Source organism: Ctenopharyngodon idella, chromosome 21, assembly GCF_019924925.1.
Source record: "Ctenopharyngodon idella isolate HZGC_01 chromosome 21, HZGC01, whole genome shotgun sequence".
Classification (NCBI taxonomy): Eukaryota; Metazoa; Chordata; class Actinopteri; order Cypriniformes; family Xenocyprididae; genus Ctenopharyngodon; species Ctenopharyngodon idella.
This window is the reverse complement of record NC_067240.1, coordinates 28,555,381-28,573,149: the sequence shown is the minus strand read 5'-3', so window position 1 is coordinate 28,573,149 and position 17,769 is coordinate 28,555,381. Positions and strand designations below refer to the sequence as shown.

Below are 17,769 nucleotides of genomic sequence, written 5' to 3'. Positions count from 1 at the left end.
ACGTCTCAGGTTACGCATGTAACCATGGTTCCCTGAGAACAGGGAACGAGACACTGCGTCTCCCTGCCATGCCTCGGGGCCGCCTGCTGAACAGTCCCTTCAGACGATAAGTGGTCGACTTGTTCTCTAGGTGCCCCTTATGTGCGTTCTGGTCGCACTAGTAGTGACGTCATAGGCTGTCGCCGGCCAATATGATTGCCGTGATTTGATAGCGCTTCAGACACCGGTTCCCATGGAGGCGTTCCCCATAGCGCTAGATGCAGTGTCTCGTTCCCTGTTCTCAGGGAACCATGGTTACATGTGTAATCTGAGACGTTGTCTCCCTGTATACAGACACTTTAAGCATGGCAACTATCTTTTCTTTCACATCTGTATATAAATGGTATCACACGCTAGGAATACAGTTCACTTGAAGTCAATTTCAAGAAAATAAATCAACATGCTCAATTTTGTCAGACAATTGCAATAGTATGACCCAGTTTAAGCACTGGTTCGAATTACATCATAGAATATACTAACTGTACTAAGTTTTATGTTGAAATGTAACATAAAATTAAAGTCAATAAGTGCTTTTTAAGACTCCACCTCACCCAGGGCCACTTTAAACATATGTGTCCTGGAGGGATACCATGCAGTAATGTACCATCCTCAAATGCTTTGAAAAAGGAAGAGAGCCTCAAGATCCTGATCACATGACCAAGGAACACAGCCAGCTGCAAGCTTTAGTCTCTGCTGAATTTATCATTGCACTCTCACCCGATCAGTACCAAACTTGGTGCTTATAATTTCTCAATTTTGGAGAAATTTGTATTCATGCAAGTCAGCTAACTTTGTTTTGATGCACTTTATTCTGGGGGGAAGTACTGCTGATGGAGTCTTATATGTTTGGTAGTTTTTACCACACTCTTACCTTGAATCACTCTCACTAACACCATTTTCTACCTTAACAACAGCTGCCAGCTCTGGTAGCAAATTTAGCAATCTGAACAAGCTCTCCCTGAGGAATTCATATCATTCTTTTCCCTCTTAGTTCTCACCGAGGCTTGCCAGTCAGCTAACACACCCCGGGCCCTTATTCTGCTTGAGTGATTTTGGCAGGTTATAACTTTGAAAGGTGAAAGAGTACAGTCCTAGACATGGCCAGCTGCCTGTCATTGCCGTTTCCTTTCCAAAATGGATGTAATGTTAATTATCTCACCATCCAAAACCAGAACATACTTTATTTTGAAAAAAAAAACAAAAAACAAATAGCTTTTCAGTATTAATAAGCAGACCGCAGGAGCCTTTATAACTCAGAAGAAATGTATCTCTTTGTTTCTACTTTCAATTACATAAATAATGTTGGAGTAATTATTTCGGCCTCTATAGAGTTTTGAACTGAGCATGAGTTCTGTATTCAGTAGTCAGTGGCCAGGCTGGAACATGATCTGACACTGGTTAGATTGGCTCTTTTACTGCTCTGGTATTCTTTTTTTTTTTTTTCCTCTTAAAGTTTCAGATTTATCAGCATTTTTAAAGAAACCTTGATATTAAAGTGAGCAATAGACTAGCCCCCTACTAGAAGCTGAAGGCAAGTCTTTCTCAGATGCTCCTGGACTATTACCAGTGTAATATACTGTAGCGTATACATCAAAGCAGATATTAATACCCCTCTTGCTTGCCCTCTTTTCTTTGGTATTCCCACTTAGCTACGACATGGAGGCAAGGTGATTCTGGTATGACTGGAAACTAGGGCACAGATTTTCTCTCATCTATCAATTCCTACAAGAGGATTTCTCTTGCACCTACCATAGCAGTAAATATCTGTAGTACTGAAAACGCCTTTACTTAGTTTAAACCCGAGCTCTTTACTGCTCATTTCAGATGCTTTCTATGTTGAAGAGGAAAACAAGGACTATTTAATTCACTAAAAGTAAAAACTTTTTAGACTTGACTTTACAGTCATAAACATCAAAAGGAAGTGTATTAATTTAGAGTAATTCTCTACACAGCTATAAATAAAGCACAATTTAGTACTCTAAAACACCAAATGTGTGTGTGTGTGTATATATATATATATATATATATATATATATATATATATATATATATATATATATACTCAGCAATTCAACAAATTAACAAATAATCAATATCGGGTTGATTTTATCCTGCAGTAATCGGATTGGATGTGCAAGGCTGTTAGCGAAGAGTTTTTGATCTTTGATGGTTAATTTGCTGCATGATCATGTTATTCGGGTAGCATGCTTGTGATTTACTCTGAACCTTGTGTTTATTTATCCTACTTTGGGATTTTAAAACCCTTAGTTGTTCTCGTGCACCTAATATAAATCTGAATGACATAAATTTGAATGACATAATGGAATTTACATAAATTTGGCCACAGCAATCTTAACAGCTGAAAACATGAATTTTGCAGTTATAATTAAGGTAACCTTATGCAGAATGCTTCAGGCAAGCAAGTTTTAAACAGAAATGCCTTGCACCCTTCAGAATACTTTAAGTGTCCTTCAGCTGGAGCAGGCCACACTGATTCTCCCTTTAAAATGTAATTTGTCGTTTATGACAGGTGGTTTGGGGGGCTCAGGAAACTGATCTTTAAAACCATCATTAAATAATTCCCTTTTTTCAATTTACCTTAAAATACATTACAGGAATAAAGTACGAAATGGGTAAAGATGAAAAAAAAAAAAAAAAAAAAAGGAATGTGAAAGAATATGCTGGAAGTAATTGGCTCCAGCATGGACATGTTGACTCTATGAAGAGGATTATAGAGAAATAGTTGCTTGTGACTAATAGTTTCACTCTCTGTGTGCACAGGATTACCACCACAGCCGCCTGCATGATGGACTTGCGCAGATACCCACTAGATGAGCAGAACTGCACACTGGAAATCGAGAGCTGTGAGTGTCCCGTGAGAATATCTCTCCACTAATTAATCATATTCATGTGATTTAAAAAAAAAAAAAAAAAAAAATGCATATATGTAATATACGTGTGTGTGTGTGTGTGTGTGTGTGTATATATATATATATATATATATATATATATATATATATATAATATATATTCGAAAAGAGGAAAAATGAGTACACCCGATGGAAATTGTCTGCTTTTTTTTTTTTTTACATATTTGGACAAGCAAACATTTGAATACATTGATCCTCTTTGAATCAGGACCTATTAATAAAGTTGATATACTTGAACACAACCACTTGAAAAAAAAATTGCTTTTTCAATCATTTATTCAACAGAAATATCTGTAGATGTGAATTTCTTCTGTGGGAAAAATAAGTACATCCTTGGCTTCTGTAGCTAGTATTGCCCCCTTTAGCAGAAATGACTTCTTGTAGATGTTTTGCATAATTGTCCACCAGTCTCTGACATCGGCTTGCTGGCCTTTTTGACCACACTTCCATGCAGTATTCTTACAGTTGCAAGGTGTTTGAGGGTTTTCTTGTATGTACTGCCCATTTCAAATCCCCCCACAACATTTCAATGGGATTCAGATCTGGGTTTTGACTGGGCCATTCCATAACTCTCCATTTCTTCTTTTTGAGCCATTCTTTGGTGGATTTTCTTGCATGTTTAGGATCGTTATCCTGGGTAATAGGTCCACTTTCAATTCAATTTCAACTGTTGGACAGATGGCCTCATGTTATCTTCAAGCACTCATTGCTATGATGCTGAATTCATTGTTGAATCAATGAATGCAAGCCGTCCAGTCCTTGAGGCAGCAAAGCAACCCCAAATTATAACATTTCCATCACCATGCTTCTCAGTTGTTATGAGGTTGGTATGAGGTTCTTCTCCTGAAAAGCTGTCTTTGGTCTGTGCCAAACATGTCTGCTGTTACTGTGGCCAAACAACTTGTCTGTCCAGAGCACATTACTCCAGTAGGTCTGGTCTTTGCCTATATGCTCATTGGCAAACTGTAGTCTTGCTTTAATGTTTTTTAGACAGCAAAGGCTTTTTCCTAGGATGCCTCCCATGCAGGTCAATTTTGTGCAGTCTCTTTCTGATTGTAGATGCATGCACTTTGACACCAACAGTTGCAAAACTTATAAGCAGATCCTGTGATTAAATTTCGGGGTTCTTGGAGACATCAGACTGTCTGCTCTTGGGCTGAATTTGCTAGTTGTTTGAGATCTGCACCACTTGTAGATGATTTTCCTTACAATGGAATTATATATTGCAAATAATTTGGAGATCTTTTTAAATCCATTGCCAGACTCATAGGCATCCACAACCTTTTTTTTTTTTTCTTTCTCTGAAGGCCTCACAGAACTCTTTAGATCGTGGCATTTAGGGAATACCAGACACTAGATATGAGAGGTTTAAATAGGACAGGTTCCACCTGCACTCCCTAAGCAGGTTCATATTTCACATTGCATAAGTATTCAGACCCTTAACTCAGTACTTAGTTGAAGCGCTTTTTAACAGTGATTACAGCCTTTTAGTATAAAGTTTTTTTTGGTATAATGTGACATACTTTACACACCCGGATTTGGGAGGTTTCTGCTATTATTCCCTGCAGATCCTCTTAAGCTCTGTCAGGTTGGATGGGGACTGTCGGTGGACAGCAATTTTTGGGTTTCTCAAGAGATGTTTGATTAAATTTGTGTCCAGGCTCTGGCTGGGTCACTCAAGAATATTCACATCCCTAATCCACTCTTATGTTGTCTTGACTGTGCGCTTAGGGTTATTGTCCTTTTGGAAGGTAAACCCTCAGCCCAATCGGAAGTCCTGAGCGCTCTGGATATCTCTGTATTTTGTTGCGTATAGCTTTCCTTCTACCATGAACAGTCCCTCAAGTCCTGCTTCTGAAAAACATGCTTCTCTGTCTGGGCACTGTGTTTGTAGTCTTCCCCTGATCCGTGCCTTGACACAATCCTGTCTCTGAGCTCTGCAGGCAGTGCCTTTGACTTCATGGCTTAACTGTGAAAATGCCTGTCAGAGCAACTACTATCACAAATATGTTATCACAAATATGTTTTTTTGCCTTTTTATTAAGAGGTATGAAGTGCATATCGATGTGAACAAAAATAAAACATTTAGCATGAGGTTGCAACATAAGAGGGTTTAGTTACTTTCGCAAGGCACTGTATGTATATATAGTATTGTCTGGACAGGATGGCTTTCGTAGTGTGCTAAGAAGCAAAAATTGAAAAAAAGAAGCATAAATTATAATATACAGATGTAATTTACAATATAAATAATATAATTCTATTGTTTTCCACATTAGTATGAGAACAGCATTTTTTTTTTTTTTTTTTTTTTTGCATTACAGTAATGAGAATTTGTTATTGATCAGTCAACATACTCTAATGAGACTCTTTATTTTTTATTTTTTGTAGCTATTGACTCTGTAGTCATTTTTGGAATCATAGTTGGAACATTCAGGCCTGGTTTCACAAACAGGGTTTAGATTAAGCCAAGATTAGGCCTTAGTTCAGTTAGGATATTTAAGTAGCTTGGCACTGACATAATTTAAGATATGCCAGTAAGTTTATTTCAGATAAAACAGCTCAAACTTCCATATTAGTCTGGGACTAGGCTTAAGCCTTGTCTGTAAAACCGGCAAGGCTTAAGCTAGTCCTAGACTAAAATGCATGTTTGAGCTGTTGTAACTGAAAATAACTTGTACTGACAGATCTTAAAATATGTCAGTGCCATTGATTTTGTCTCAAGATGCACACCAGTAATGTTTTTTTTTTTTTTTTTTTCCTAGTGAACGTTTATAAAAGCTACTTAAATGCCCTAATTGAACTAAGGCTTAATCCTGGCTTAGGCTAAACCCTGTCTGTGAAACCGGGTCCAGGAGTCAGAAAACTGTGTGGGCTAAAAGTAGTACATACAATGTGTGCGCTATATACCAAATTTCTAAAGTCATATGATATTGTGTGGAACAGACCATAATGTATGTAGAGGGTTTTTACCGATAATCATCCTCTTTCCCATAGCCATGGAATCTTGCACACATTAGAAATTGCCATGATGTGTTGATTCAGGTTTGACATCAATGATATCAAATGTCCAGCCCAGGCTCATTAGAAAAACGTACCTGTGTCAACATTTTTGCAAAATATGTTGCATTGTGTACGTTTCGCGACAGTTTCACAGTGAAATGTCCAGTGAGTGGTTCTAAAAGCGTGTTTAGTTTTTTTTCCAGAACAGATGAACATGAATAGCAACATTTTATTACATTGGAGTTTGTACGTATCACCGCAGTTCTTGAATTGAAATGTCCAGTGAGTGGCGCTAAAAGCTTAATGCTCCATCACGTTTAATAATGTACACCTACACTAACAAATGTGACATAAAAATGCAATCAAAACCATGGCATTTTAGCTTGTTTTTGAACTCTTGTCTTTGAGTGAGCTCTTTTACCGTGACTCGTCTTTCACGGGATTCGTACCCGAGCTCTTCGCATCGCAAGCTTATTACATCAGTAAAACTGAACATCTAGAGCTGGGTAAGTGATGCAAACTCCAAAATATATACGTTTACAAATCATCCACTATGGTAAAAAAAAAAAAGTGTTTTAGGTCATAACATCATTGTGCAGGGAGCCGCGTGAAAACAAGTCTTTATTAATCCATAATCTGGCCCTGTAATCATAATTGTGTATGAAAACCATTAAAAGTGCTTGCTGTTTTACTGCCTCTAGTGTTCATTTCTGCTAGAAACTGCACTGATATGTACGTATTGGTACGTATTTTGCGTCTTGCAAAAATGTTGACACAGGTACGTTTTTCCAATGAGCCTGTTTTGTAAATGTCATTGGCTTTTGCATGTCTTGTGACTGACTGTGGCACTCCAAGTTTGATGTTTGTACTGACATATCTTCTGCACGGAGGTGGGAATGTCACGAGATTGATATTTAGGTGCAGTATAAAAGGTCACAACAGCAATGTTTCCCTTATGAGACGCCTTTGGATGAGTTCTGATCAGTACTATTACAGAATATCATTATCTGAATTGACTTCAAACAAAGTAAGAACATATATTTGAAAGTAATGAAAGTGACATGTGAACCCATACTCGGAATTTGTCCTCTGCATTTAACCCATCCAGTTAGTGCACACATATTAGGAGTAGTGAACACACACACACTGCAAACTGTGGACACACACACCCGGAGCAGTTGGCAGCCATTAGCCGCTTTTCCACTGTCGGGCCAGTGCGAGCCAGGGCTTTCAGCGGGCCAGGCTAGGCTAATAGCCCCGGACTTGTAGCACGAGCCCAAAATCACGCTGCATTTCCACCGTCGGGCCAGAAGCTCCGCAGCGCTTCACTAAAACCCGCCCGTAACACGCCTCTCTGGAACAATGTCACACAAACCCATCATTTCACAAACAAATGGAAGTTTCATCAGAAAAATAATCAGAAAGAAATCACTGGAAACTAGCGAGATCGTAAAGCGAACATGATAAAAGCAGGCGTTTGTTGGCATTTTGTTGTTTACTTAAAGATTTCAAAACCCAAGGTTTGATGTTTTACCAAACAAATTGATCATAATGAATTAATTTGTGTCAAGATAACATTAATCACAGAAATAAAGTGGTATTTACTATTATTTCACAAAAGAAAGAGGACACACCTTATTCAGTCGTGTCTGTTTCTGTTTATTTGTAGTCGTGGGGCAGTATGTTTACATCGTATTTACAAAGAATGATAATTTCTACAAATTTTCCAAAAATACTTTGCTTTATAGTTGCTTTATTTTATGAAATATGCGGAGCTAAATATGGATTTCAGACAGTCCGTTAAGAGATGAGACATGCTGACAGATAAAATAAATACATGATTGTGATATGATTTGTCTGATTTCTTCAAGCTGTCGTATTTACCATGTTTACTATGGTAATAGCGTGCATAGTCCTGGTGATCAGAATCCACATCGAATCACAAACAGAAGTTATTTCAAACACTTGCTGCTGTCTGAAAGTGAGTTTTGAGCTAAAATGTTTTAAAAGTCTTTAATGCTGATGTTAGCTGGTCACCTACATGTAATCATCCATGGCACCTCCGTCTCCACACACAGATTAACTCCGCCTTTGTTCGTAACCACTCCCTCAAGCCCGAGCTGTGACAGTGGAAACGCGACTGGCCCTGGCATGCACTAGCACGCCCGCTTTAGGCCCGACAGTGGAAACGCGGCTAATGTTGCTGTGGCGCCCAGGGAGCGATTGGGGGTTAGGTGCCTTGCTCAAGGGCGTCTCACTCATTTCCTGCTGGTATTGAGAATCAAACTTGCAACCTTTGGGTTACCAGTCTGATCCTCTGACTGTTAGGCCACGACTGGTTTCAAGTATTAGATATTTAAAACAAATCGACTGCAGTGCAAATAACATTGTCTAAAAGGATGTCATAGCATTAAAATCTTGATCATTTTGATTGGCAATCATCAGCAATTCATACTGAGTTCTTAGGGTTCTTTGTTTCTAGGAGAAACACATTTTCGGTTTGAGCACAGTGTGTGTGTGTAAAAAGCCAGCCGTACTCCACCGTTACCTTAATTAGGATGACCTTCATCTCATAAAGCCAAGAGATAAAGAGAGCCAGTCAGCATTCATGCTACACAGCGCCATGAGCAGAAAAGGCCTAATCAAATCTAATTGTGACTCTATATATGCGGCGTACGCTGGGAAATCAGTGGAGATCCAGCAGTAATCCTCCGGCATCTGCTGTTACGCATGGCCCATTGGCTGCTGTCATTAAAGCAGGAAGATAGAAAGCTGAGAGCTAGAGGAGATCAGGAGAGGGCATGTGTACACACTTGCTAATTGTGCTCCTGTGAACTCCAACACATTGTAGAGAAGAGCTAATGGTTAGCGCTAATATAAATTGAAAACGCAAGAAGCCTTCCTTGTTTTACTTTGGTTTCCAGTATAAGAGCCTGTGGAACTGCATTATGATGTCCAAGTCCATGGTTTCTCAACTGGGAAATTCTTTCTTTCTTCCTTTCTTCCTTCCTTTCTTTCCTTCCTTCCTTCCTTCTTTCTAGTGTGAAATGTCATTCTGTATTGACATGTATTGACATCCTGTCAGTGAGCATAATGTGTCTATAACCTCAAATCCTGGGAGAATCCTATGAACTTTTGCCTAATTGGTTTTGCCTTTTTCTTTCACAAACTCTGTCCGAGTTTTTTTACAAGTTTTACTTTCTTTCAAGTAAGCTCCACAGAGGTTTCTGAGAACACAGTGTGTTCTGAGAGCGTCTGCTGAACTGCAACATTACCTATAGCAATGCCAAGGTCATGGGTTCATTTCCCAGTGAGCACATATTGATGAATGTATACTGAATGCATAGCAAGTCATTTTGCAAAAATGGTTAGTGGGGTCAGGTGGCCAGGTCATCCTCTAATGGGACTCCCAGCAGGCTATTTATGCACCATCTGATGCATCTCGCACACACAATAGAGCTAGCTGAATTTGTCAGTTGCAGTCTTACTAGTTGGTGCTAATCAACTTTCAGAGTATGCAAGATTTTACCAACACACAGGATTATTAGATTTCAAGGTTTTTTTTTTTTTTTCTGCTTTCTAACAATATATTTGATTCTACTCAAAACCATTGTCAAGATATGTTTAAATGGTGGCTGTCATTAAAACTAGAGAAAATGGACTCTAAAGATGTCAAACAATTTTGAGACAAATCAGATTATAAGATTTATTCATATAAACATAAATTAAAGGGGGGGGGGGGGATAATACTGCATTATAGAGTAATACTGCATCCTTCATATCTCCGAAAAGTCTTTAATAAAAGGAAATAATACTGCATTATAGAGTAATACTGCATCCTTCATATCTCCGAAAAGTCTTTAGTTTTATTATATTTATAAAAGATACATAAGCTGTACAGAGTCTTTCCGAAAAAAGCCGAGCTCCTGGAGGCGTGCCTGCTGTCGGGGCCGTGGGCGGCGCTAAAGAGTCACGAGCATGTCCAGCTTTTGCGTAGAGATCGTCTGCAAGCTGTGACATCATTATAAATAAAAAGGGAACAAAAATGTTTGTGTTGTTTACATTATATGCACTTGCTCGCTGATTGCCAACAAAACACAGACATCCGATGCAGCTTTACTCACCACCCGTGATCTGCAAATCCAGCGCTGAACTGGGACTTGTTTACAAAGCATTCCTCACTGAAATCCCGGGAACAAACAAACATACGTGCACAACTCCGTTGCTGCCCCAGAAAAACAAACTTCATCCACTGTTCCCTTAACGCTGGGTTCTTTGGGAAGCTGAAAAGGGTAATCATTCCCTCATAACCAAAAACACACTCCTTTGGTGACAGGAGCTGCGTCTCATTTCGGAGGCTGCATCCTCCGGAGGTCGCATTTGAAGGCTGAATACGTCACCAAGGATGTCATATTTAAGAAAAGTAACCGTAATAAAATTGACTGATATTCACTGTGAGGTTTAAAATACTGTAATTTCTTTCTTACTTTGCAATCTAACGGTTATTTTTCTTAAATGAGACTGCCTCGATGACGTATGCAGCCTTCGAAGGGTGCAGCTCCTGAATTGGGACACAGCCATTGTTGAAAAATCTCTCGGCTTCCGTATCCCGAACGAAGTGCATTGATGGGCGGCTCTTGCTCTTTCTCTGGGTGTTGTGTGTGCGCACGCTTATCAGGGAGAAGTGCCTATACAAGGAATTCCGCCCTTTATTATGTGATACAGGCCATACTCGAAAAAATTTGGCAAAACATGTCCACAACAGGAAGTAGTATATTTGGCACAAAAATACTGTCATACGTCCAACTCGTGTTTTGAAACTTTGGCCATGTTTAGCATGAGAATGCAACTCTTTAACAGTGTAAATAAGTCAGAATACATGAAATGTTTAAGAATATATTTATGAATATTAGTAATATGCTCTTTTCTAAAGTGTTTTTTTTTTTTTTTTTTTTTTTTTCAACTCAACCTGGTCATTATGCTTTATTACTAAATCTTACTTAAAGAGCCCCTAACTTTAAACATTTCAGTACATTCTATAGGTATTACCTTCCGAACATCACATTCATACATGTCACATTTTTTAAACATTGAATGAACTCATATTGGCATGAATTTATAACAGAAATATAAATACACATCTCTGTGAAAACATGACACAAGCTTGATATTGAATGACTTTCCCATGCTCAAAGCAACATTTTTTGTTTGAATTTCATAATAAAATTGACTTTTGATTATTTTCAAGCCAAGACTTATCAAAAATAACATAAAACACAAGAGTCCAAATGCAATCTTCATTTTCCCTATAACCACTTTTCTTCATTTTCAGCATTTGACAGTTTTGTTAGCACTTAGCAGAAGGTACACTAGATATCCTCAAGCATAAATTTATGTCATGATTTGTTTTCTGTTTTGTTAGTTTTGCAGGTACAGAATATCTCATCATATAGTCCGGACATTTTATTTTTTTGCAGTACTATGCTCTTTTTCCAAGCAACCTGCCACTTAAATGCATATAAAAATGCAATAAATTTGGCAGATTTATATTATGTCTAAATAGGCAGTTCTTAGCCAGATTGAGCTGGAATGTGGACCAGATTTTATGATGATTGTAAAAAGTCTGGCCATGTGAAACTAGGTGGCCACTGGATGTATGGCAGTCCAGCTACAGCATGGCTCGCTGTGTGTTACAGACACCTAGTGCATTCATGGAGAAACTTAAAACCAGAAAATTCAATGCTAAATTTCTGACAGCTGTGAAGAAGTTAACATCAGGTGTTTCTCACCAAGCACTGTCAGTAGAGTTTTGTTGTGCCTTCCCTCGTTGTCATGAGCCTGTCGTTGAGCTCAGATGTGGTCCTGTGGGATGAGATGACACTGATATGAAGGGAGGCAGATCCTCAGCCAACAACACTGGTTAAACTCTATGAGAAAGATTATGTGCTAACGTTACAACAAAAGCTAATGTTCCATCTAATGGTTGTAAAATTGTATGGATAAAAAATTAAGCACCTAATAATTTTATTTAAATTCAGGAAGTCATGATCCAATTCTAGTACTATTGTTTTTTAGTAATGGCTTTGATCTACTGTAAGATCACTTTACAGTAGTGTAATGAAAATTATTTTTTCCTAAAGCTCACTGTTGTATTTTACAGTATCTGCACTCTTTTCATTTATGTTGTATACTGTAATAGAAATCCAATTAGAGGTTTTTATTACAGTGAACTGATCTCGCTAGTGAAAGTAGTCTGTGTATTTGTTAGGTTTTGTATGCTATCTGAAGCTAAAGTTTGATTCTGACAAAAGAAAATGTTTTTTGACTAAAATACATGATTTTAATGTGATATTTTGAGGTTTGTATAAGTTGGTGTGTAGTTCTGAGATTGTGTTTATAGTTTTTTGAGAAAATCGTTTCATGTGTTAGCAATAGAGAAAAACTTTAACAAATCTTTGCTCATTATAGTTTACACGGAAATAGGAAATCACCTCAAAAGGGCATGAAATGCATCATCATTAGTGTAAACAGGAAGCCCAAAAGTTGCAGCATACACATTTTTCCTTCGACTCTAATTGGAAAGTTGAGGTGCAGTGCAGATGTTTGCAAAACAATTTGTAGGTCACAATAAATAGATGGCCAAGATTACGCATTCTGTGTTTATAGGAATTTCTGTGCAATTCCTACTCCATCATAGAATTTTACTGTGCTGCCGTACAGCTGTTGGCTGCTCTGTATATGCCTTGAGAAAATGTCATGCATGGAAAAATGAACTGCGACTTAGCCCCGAGGAGAGCTATAAAACGAATATCTGCCATGACGTATAACCGGATGTAACTCTAATAAAGGTACAATAATAAAGGAGCTGGCACACAAATCTATCCACATACCCACTAGGTCACAGAAGAAAGATGCAGATATCGTAGCAGCATCGGTATTATAAGTCAATGCTGAGAACTCCAATGACGCATAAATACACAGTCAAGATTAGAACAACAAAGACAAAGGCAAATAGTCCTTCAGTGTCATTCACAAAAGTCAAGATGTAAGTTCATCTATAAATCCTAAATCTCTAGCACATTGGTTCACAACCACAACCACAGTGATATTCCCTAATTTTGTTTTCAAAACATATTTTGATCTATGGGCACCTCCTAGTTCCTGAAAGCAAAAAAAAGAAGAAGAAAAAAATTAAAATAATTATAATTAATTGTACTAATTAATTTAATTGAAAATGAATAAATTCAAGCAAGCAGGATCCAGATTTAGGAGCTGAATGTTCTTCTGAATGTCCTTTTTACTAATTAATCTACTTCGGTGGTTTTCACCCTCTGTCTAAACGCTCTGTTTTAGTTTTGTTTCTTTAAAACCCGGCTTCCAGAAAGCGTATAGTCTGCTCTGATTGCTCAGCCGGCCCTTGTCTGTTGTGATTAGTCTACCACTTAGAGCATGTGATGCTGTAAATATACTGTAACTATGCTAACTATGGCATATGTTTTATCAGTTTTATCAGAGCCCGAGTCCAACAATGACAGTCAAGAAGAATGATCTAATTGACCCGAACCACCTTCACAAGCAAGACTTGTGCAGGATGTTTACAGAGGTTTTTCATTTTTATTTTTTTTATTTATTTTTTTAATACCTCTTGCATTTCAGATGTGATGTTATAAATGTGTAATTTCTCTACATCATGGCACCAAACTGCAAGGTTCAGGAAGCAATCATTAGAAAAAAAAAAAAGTGAGAATAAAAGGTTTTGTTTGTACTGCTGAGGAATAGTGTTAAAATACATTTTAATTACTTATTCTTCAATTCTTCTGCCTTTGGAAGTCCATGTAATTATATTTTGCCTTTGCAGTGGGGAAAAAAGTGTGAAATGTGTAAAATGGTGAAGTAGCTGCTTTCTAGAAACAATGGCAATATAAAAAAAATGATGCATTTAAGGCAGTTGTTTTCTGTTGGAGAGATGAACTCCCTTTGGCGTGGACTTTGTGCTATCTAACTTTGTAGATTGTTTACATGCACAAACAGCTATATTACATACAAAAGGCAAGGCAAAAAAAAAAAAAAAAAAAAGCATATTTTAAAGTCCCCTTTCAAATATTTTTACATTTTCTACATAAAATATTTTAAAGCTTGGCATAACTATATGTGAATATTCAATTTAGATTTGCATTAATTTACTTGATTTTCCCAGTGTCTTTCACTTTCAAAATGAAGCTACCTCATATATCCAGGTTTTCTAAGATTGTGGGAACCTCTCAGTTGCATATGTAACCCTGGTTCCCTAAATAGGGAACAAGATTCTGCATTAGGAGCTGACACTATGGGAACACCCCCCAGGCCCATAAAAACATGCCAGTTCAATGGCTGATGGCGCTAGCACCACCCCATGAGGTGTCACTTAATGATATGCACATATCATCAATCCTGAGATTTCGATGAAGGAAGCAGAAGAGTAAATAAAGAGAAAGGCAGAGTTACGCAGTGTCTCATTTCATACTCAGGGAACCAGGATTATACACATAAAACATTATTACACCTGTGTATTGAACGTTGTATTAAATCACTGTAAAAAAAAAAAAAAAAAAAAAACATTTTCATAAAAATTATTATCATAAGTTTTTTTCTTTTGTCAAATTCACTTAGATAATTAATGTGGTGCGGATAACATAATATTTTGAGTTTCTATTTATTAATACAATGAAGGAGATTGGTTTATCTTAATTTCAGTGAACTCAAAATTTTAAGGCAACCAGGTAACTTACTTTATTTTTAAGTTAAATCAACAATATTTTTTTACCATGTATAACAAATGCAACTCTTCAAATAAAGGTTGATTCATTATCACAAGGGGAGTTTGAATTGCACTGTATTGTTCCCTTTTACTAATTTGTCAAAACACAACAAAACAACAACAACAAAAAAAGTTTGAATATGAACCGATCACAACCCCACAAACCACTCTGTATTCACAATATTAATGCAACTTTTTAAACAAAAGTAAGCAAAATACTCAATAAACTCTTGATTTCTTTTATAAAACCAAATGAAATACTCCAAGCGGTGAAAGTCCATGGATTACCTCAATGCAAACAACACAACAGTCCATAGTACATGACTAGAAAAATAATAGCAAAATGTACTACTCACCAGTCCATGAACATTTTTTTTTTTTTTTTCTCTGGGGCTGGTTGCAACATTTGAATGTTCCGATGAAGAAAGACCTCCAACAGTAAAGAGTCTTCAGAGCATAGTCCAAACGCTTGTATCCAGACAAGAGCGTGCACTTATTAAACACCTCTAACATCTATTACATGATTTCTCCATCCTCAGAGGCCGATTGGACTCAGAATCTACTGTAGATTTAAACTCTGTAGTCTTCCAATGCCAACTTACCAAACACTCTTTTTAAAATGTCTGCCCTGCCCTTACTATCGGCAGGCCCGTCATTATAGGAGTCCAGGTTACCTACACAAATGACCAAAACAAACTAAATACATGCAGATAACCAAAATAAACATTCTGACATGGCATATTTGATGACCTTTAAAACATTGTAACACTAGTTACATTATAAACCTTGACCGCTGTCATCTCTAAATACCCCTGATCTACTAAACCAGAAATAGTGGTGAAGTCAGAGGTAGCAGGGTTTGTCACATGCGTTGAGAAAGGCTGCTTCTAAGACCTCAAGAGCAGACTTGCAGTACAGCCAGCTATAACATGCTTGTCTAGTCTAGACTCAGCATCATAATGTTCTGTGTCAGGCCAACTTATAAAACAGTGAAGACCATGCCTCCTGACTGCTTAGGGGGAGAGCATCGGTCTGTCCCCTGCCAAACTCCACAGCGTCCAAAGAGGCAGAACATAAAATGTCCTCAAGGCCAAAAGAGATCATCATGAGAGCATCATGAGCTTCTAGGCTCGGGCACAACTCCTTACATGCAAAATTGACTGAAGACTTGCATATGCATTCCAACGAGAGAGAGAGAGTCTGCTCACTCTCCATAGCCTTGAGGTCATCATCAGATCATGGAGCAGTACTAGCACCATCAGCCAATGATTTGGTGTGTTTTTAAGGGGCTTCAGACAATCATCACACCTGGGGGTGTTCCCATATCTTCAGCTGCTGGTGCAGCTTCTGGTGAAGCAATAAAAGGGAACCCTGTTCCTTCAAAGAAAGCAAACAGGGTAAATCCAAATAATAAATATCTTGATTTTTAGTTGCTTTATATTATTTTAATGTGTTTTTCTTATTTTAAATAATTTTAAATTCATCTTGCAAATTTACTGACGCCCCCGTGATTGAGAACCAATTTTCTAGCAGAAAGACCTTTTACATTTTCCTCTTCCAGGAAAATGGACCAAAAATATCATCACTCCCAACCCATTCTCTGTCCAAATGTGTCTAATTCTGCCACATGTCCAAGAGCTTTGTGTGCCATTATATAGATGCCAACAGTTCCCTTTAGCATTTTCAGATGGGGCTGGTGATCAAATTTGTGTCTTTTCCTCACAAAAAGCAAATGTTTGGCTTTGGAAGACTTGAAATATTTCTATGTATATATGCATTTATTTCTTTATTAGGTTTTTGGGTAAGATTCAATTTAGGTGTAAAAAATAGGAATCACAACCTAGGACAATGAATATACTGTATACTCTAGTTTTCTCAATTGTTCAGACACATTTTTTTTTTTTTTTTTTTATCTTCCCACAATTTTAAAAACTCACACCTAAAGTTACAGACATCTAACTTGTGGTGTTCTGTTTTGTTCAAAAACCTGACCTTTGAAATGTCACATTGATAAAACATGTAATGAATAGTCCATGCACAGTAAAACAGCCAATTTCCTAAAGCTTTATTTCCAAATTCAGCAAATGTACATTTTACTCAGCAACAGCATCCGCATTCTCATTATCTCGTCTCAGGTCTGGGTCAGGCCATAATATCTCATCAATGTCACATTATTTTTGCTCTTGTCAGGCAGCATGGGAAAAATTCCCTTGTGTTCCTCAGATAACCCTGGATAGACTCCACACCACAGGCATCTGCTATTGCCTCCAGGAGTCATACAGTCCACTGCCATGCTGAGGAAAAAATCCTTAGTCAGATTCAGAAATGGGGAATATGTTAGCCAAAAAAAAAAAAAAAAACGGTGAACCTGGTGTGGTCATTGAACCAGGTGCGAACCAGAGTAGGCAGCCTGATTGAATTTCACATTTTCCCAAATGACAACATATTGGACTTGCTCTAGTTGCCATGTTGAAGATGTGTAGCTGATCTAGAAATTGAAGGAGTTGTGCCATGTTGTATGGACTCACTTTGACGTTGCAGTGATGTTGCCTACTCTCTGGCCAGGAACTTGTGTGATGGCACTTTATACAAGATTGTTGTGCCCCTTTTTGCGTCTTTTTGTTAGATTGAACCTTTCCTTGTCTATGATGATGTACTCACGTGGGTCAGCCATGTCGTCCAGCTCAAAGATCCTCTAAAGAAGTCAAAAAAAAAAAAAAAAAAAACACATTTTACTGTACCTCAAATACAATACAGTGGTGTACCACTGTACTGGCTGTACTGGAATGAAAGATTGTGTAGTGCAGTTACTGTAACACATTACTATACAGTACTGTATTGATATGCTGGAGAAATGTACCATACTCCACATACTCTAAAAATTCTGTAAAGTACAGCAATTACCTGCACATATTGGAATCATTGCTCCTCTACTGTTTTCATAAGACACTTCTGCTTTGTCCTTATATGGTTCTTCATCAGCATTCCACCAGAATCATTCAG

The 17,769-nt window shown here is 37.7% G+C and overlaps 1 protein-coding gene across 4 annotated transcripts in view; it reads left to right on the top strand.

Moving 5' to 3' along the window:
* LOC127503994 (gamma-aminobutyric acid receptor subunit beta-2) overlaps positions 1-17,769 on the top strand; it is a 117,128-nt gene that overhangs the window by 59,725 nt on the left and 39,634 nt on the right. For all 4 annotated transcript variants that reach the window (XM_051878289.1, XM_051878288.1, XM_051878291.1 and 1 more), the window contains exon 5: positions 2,821-2,903. In XM_051878289.1, coding sequence (XP_051734249.1) covers positions 2,821-2,903 — 83 coding nt within the window. The remainder of the gene's footprint in view (positions 1-2,820; positions 2,904-17,769) is intronic.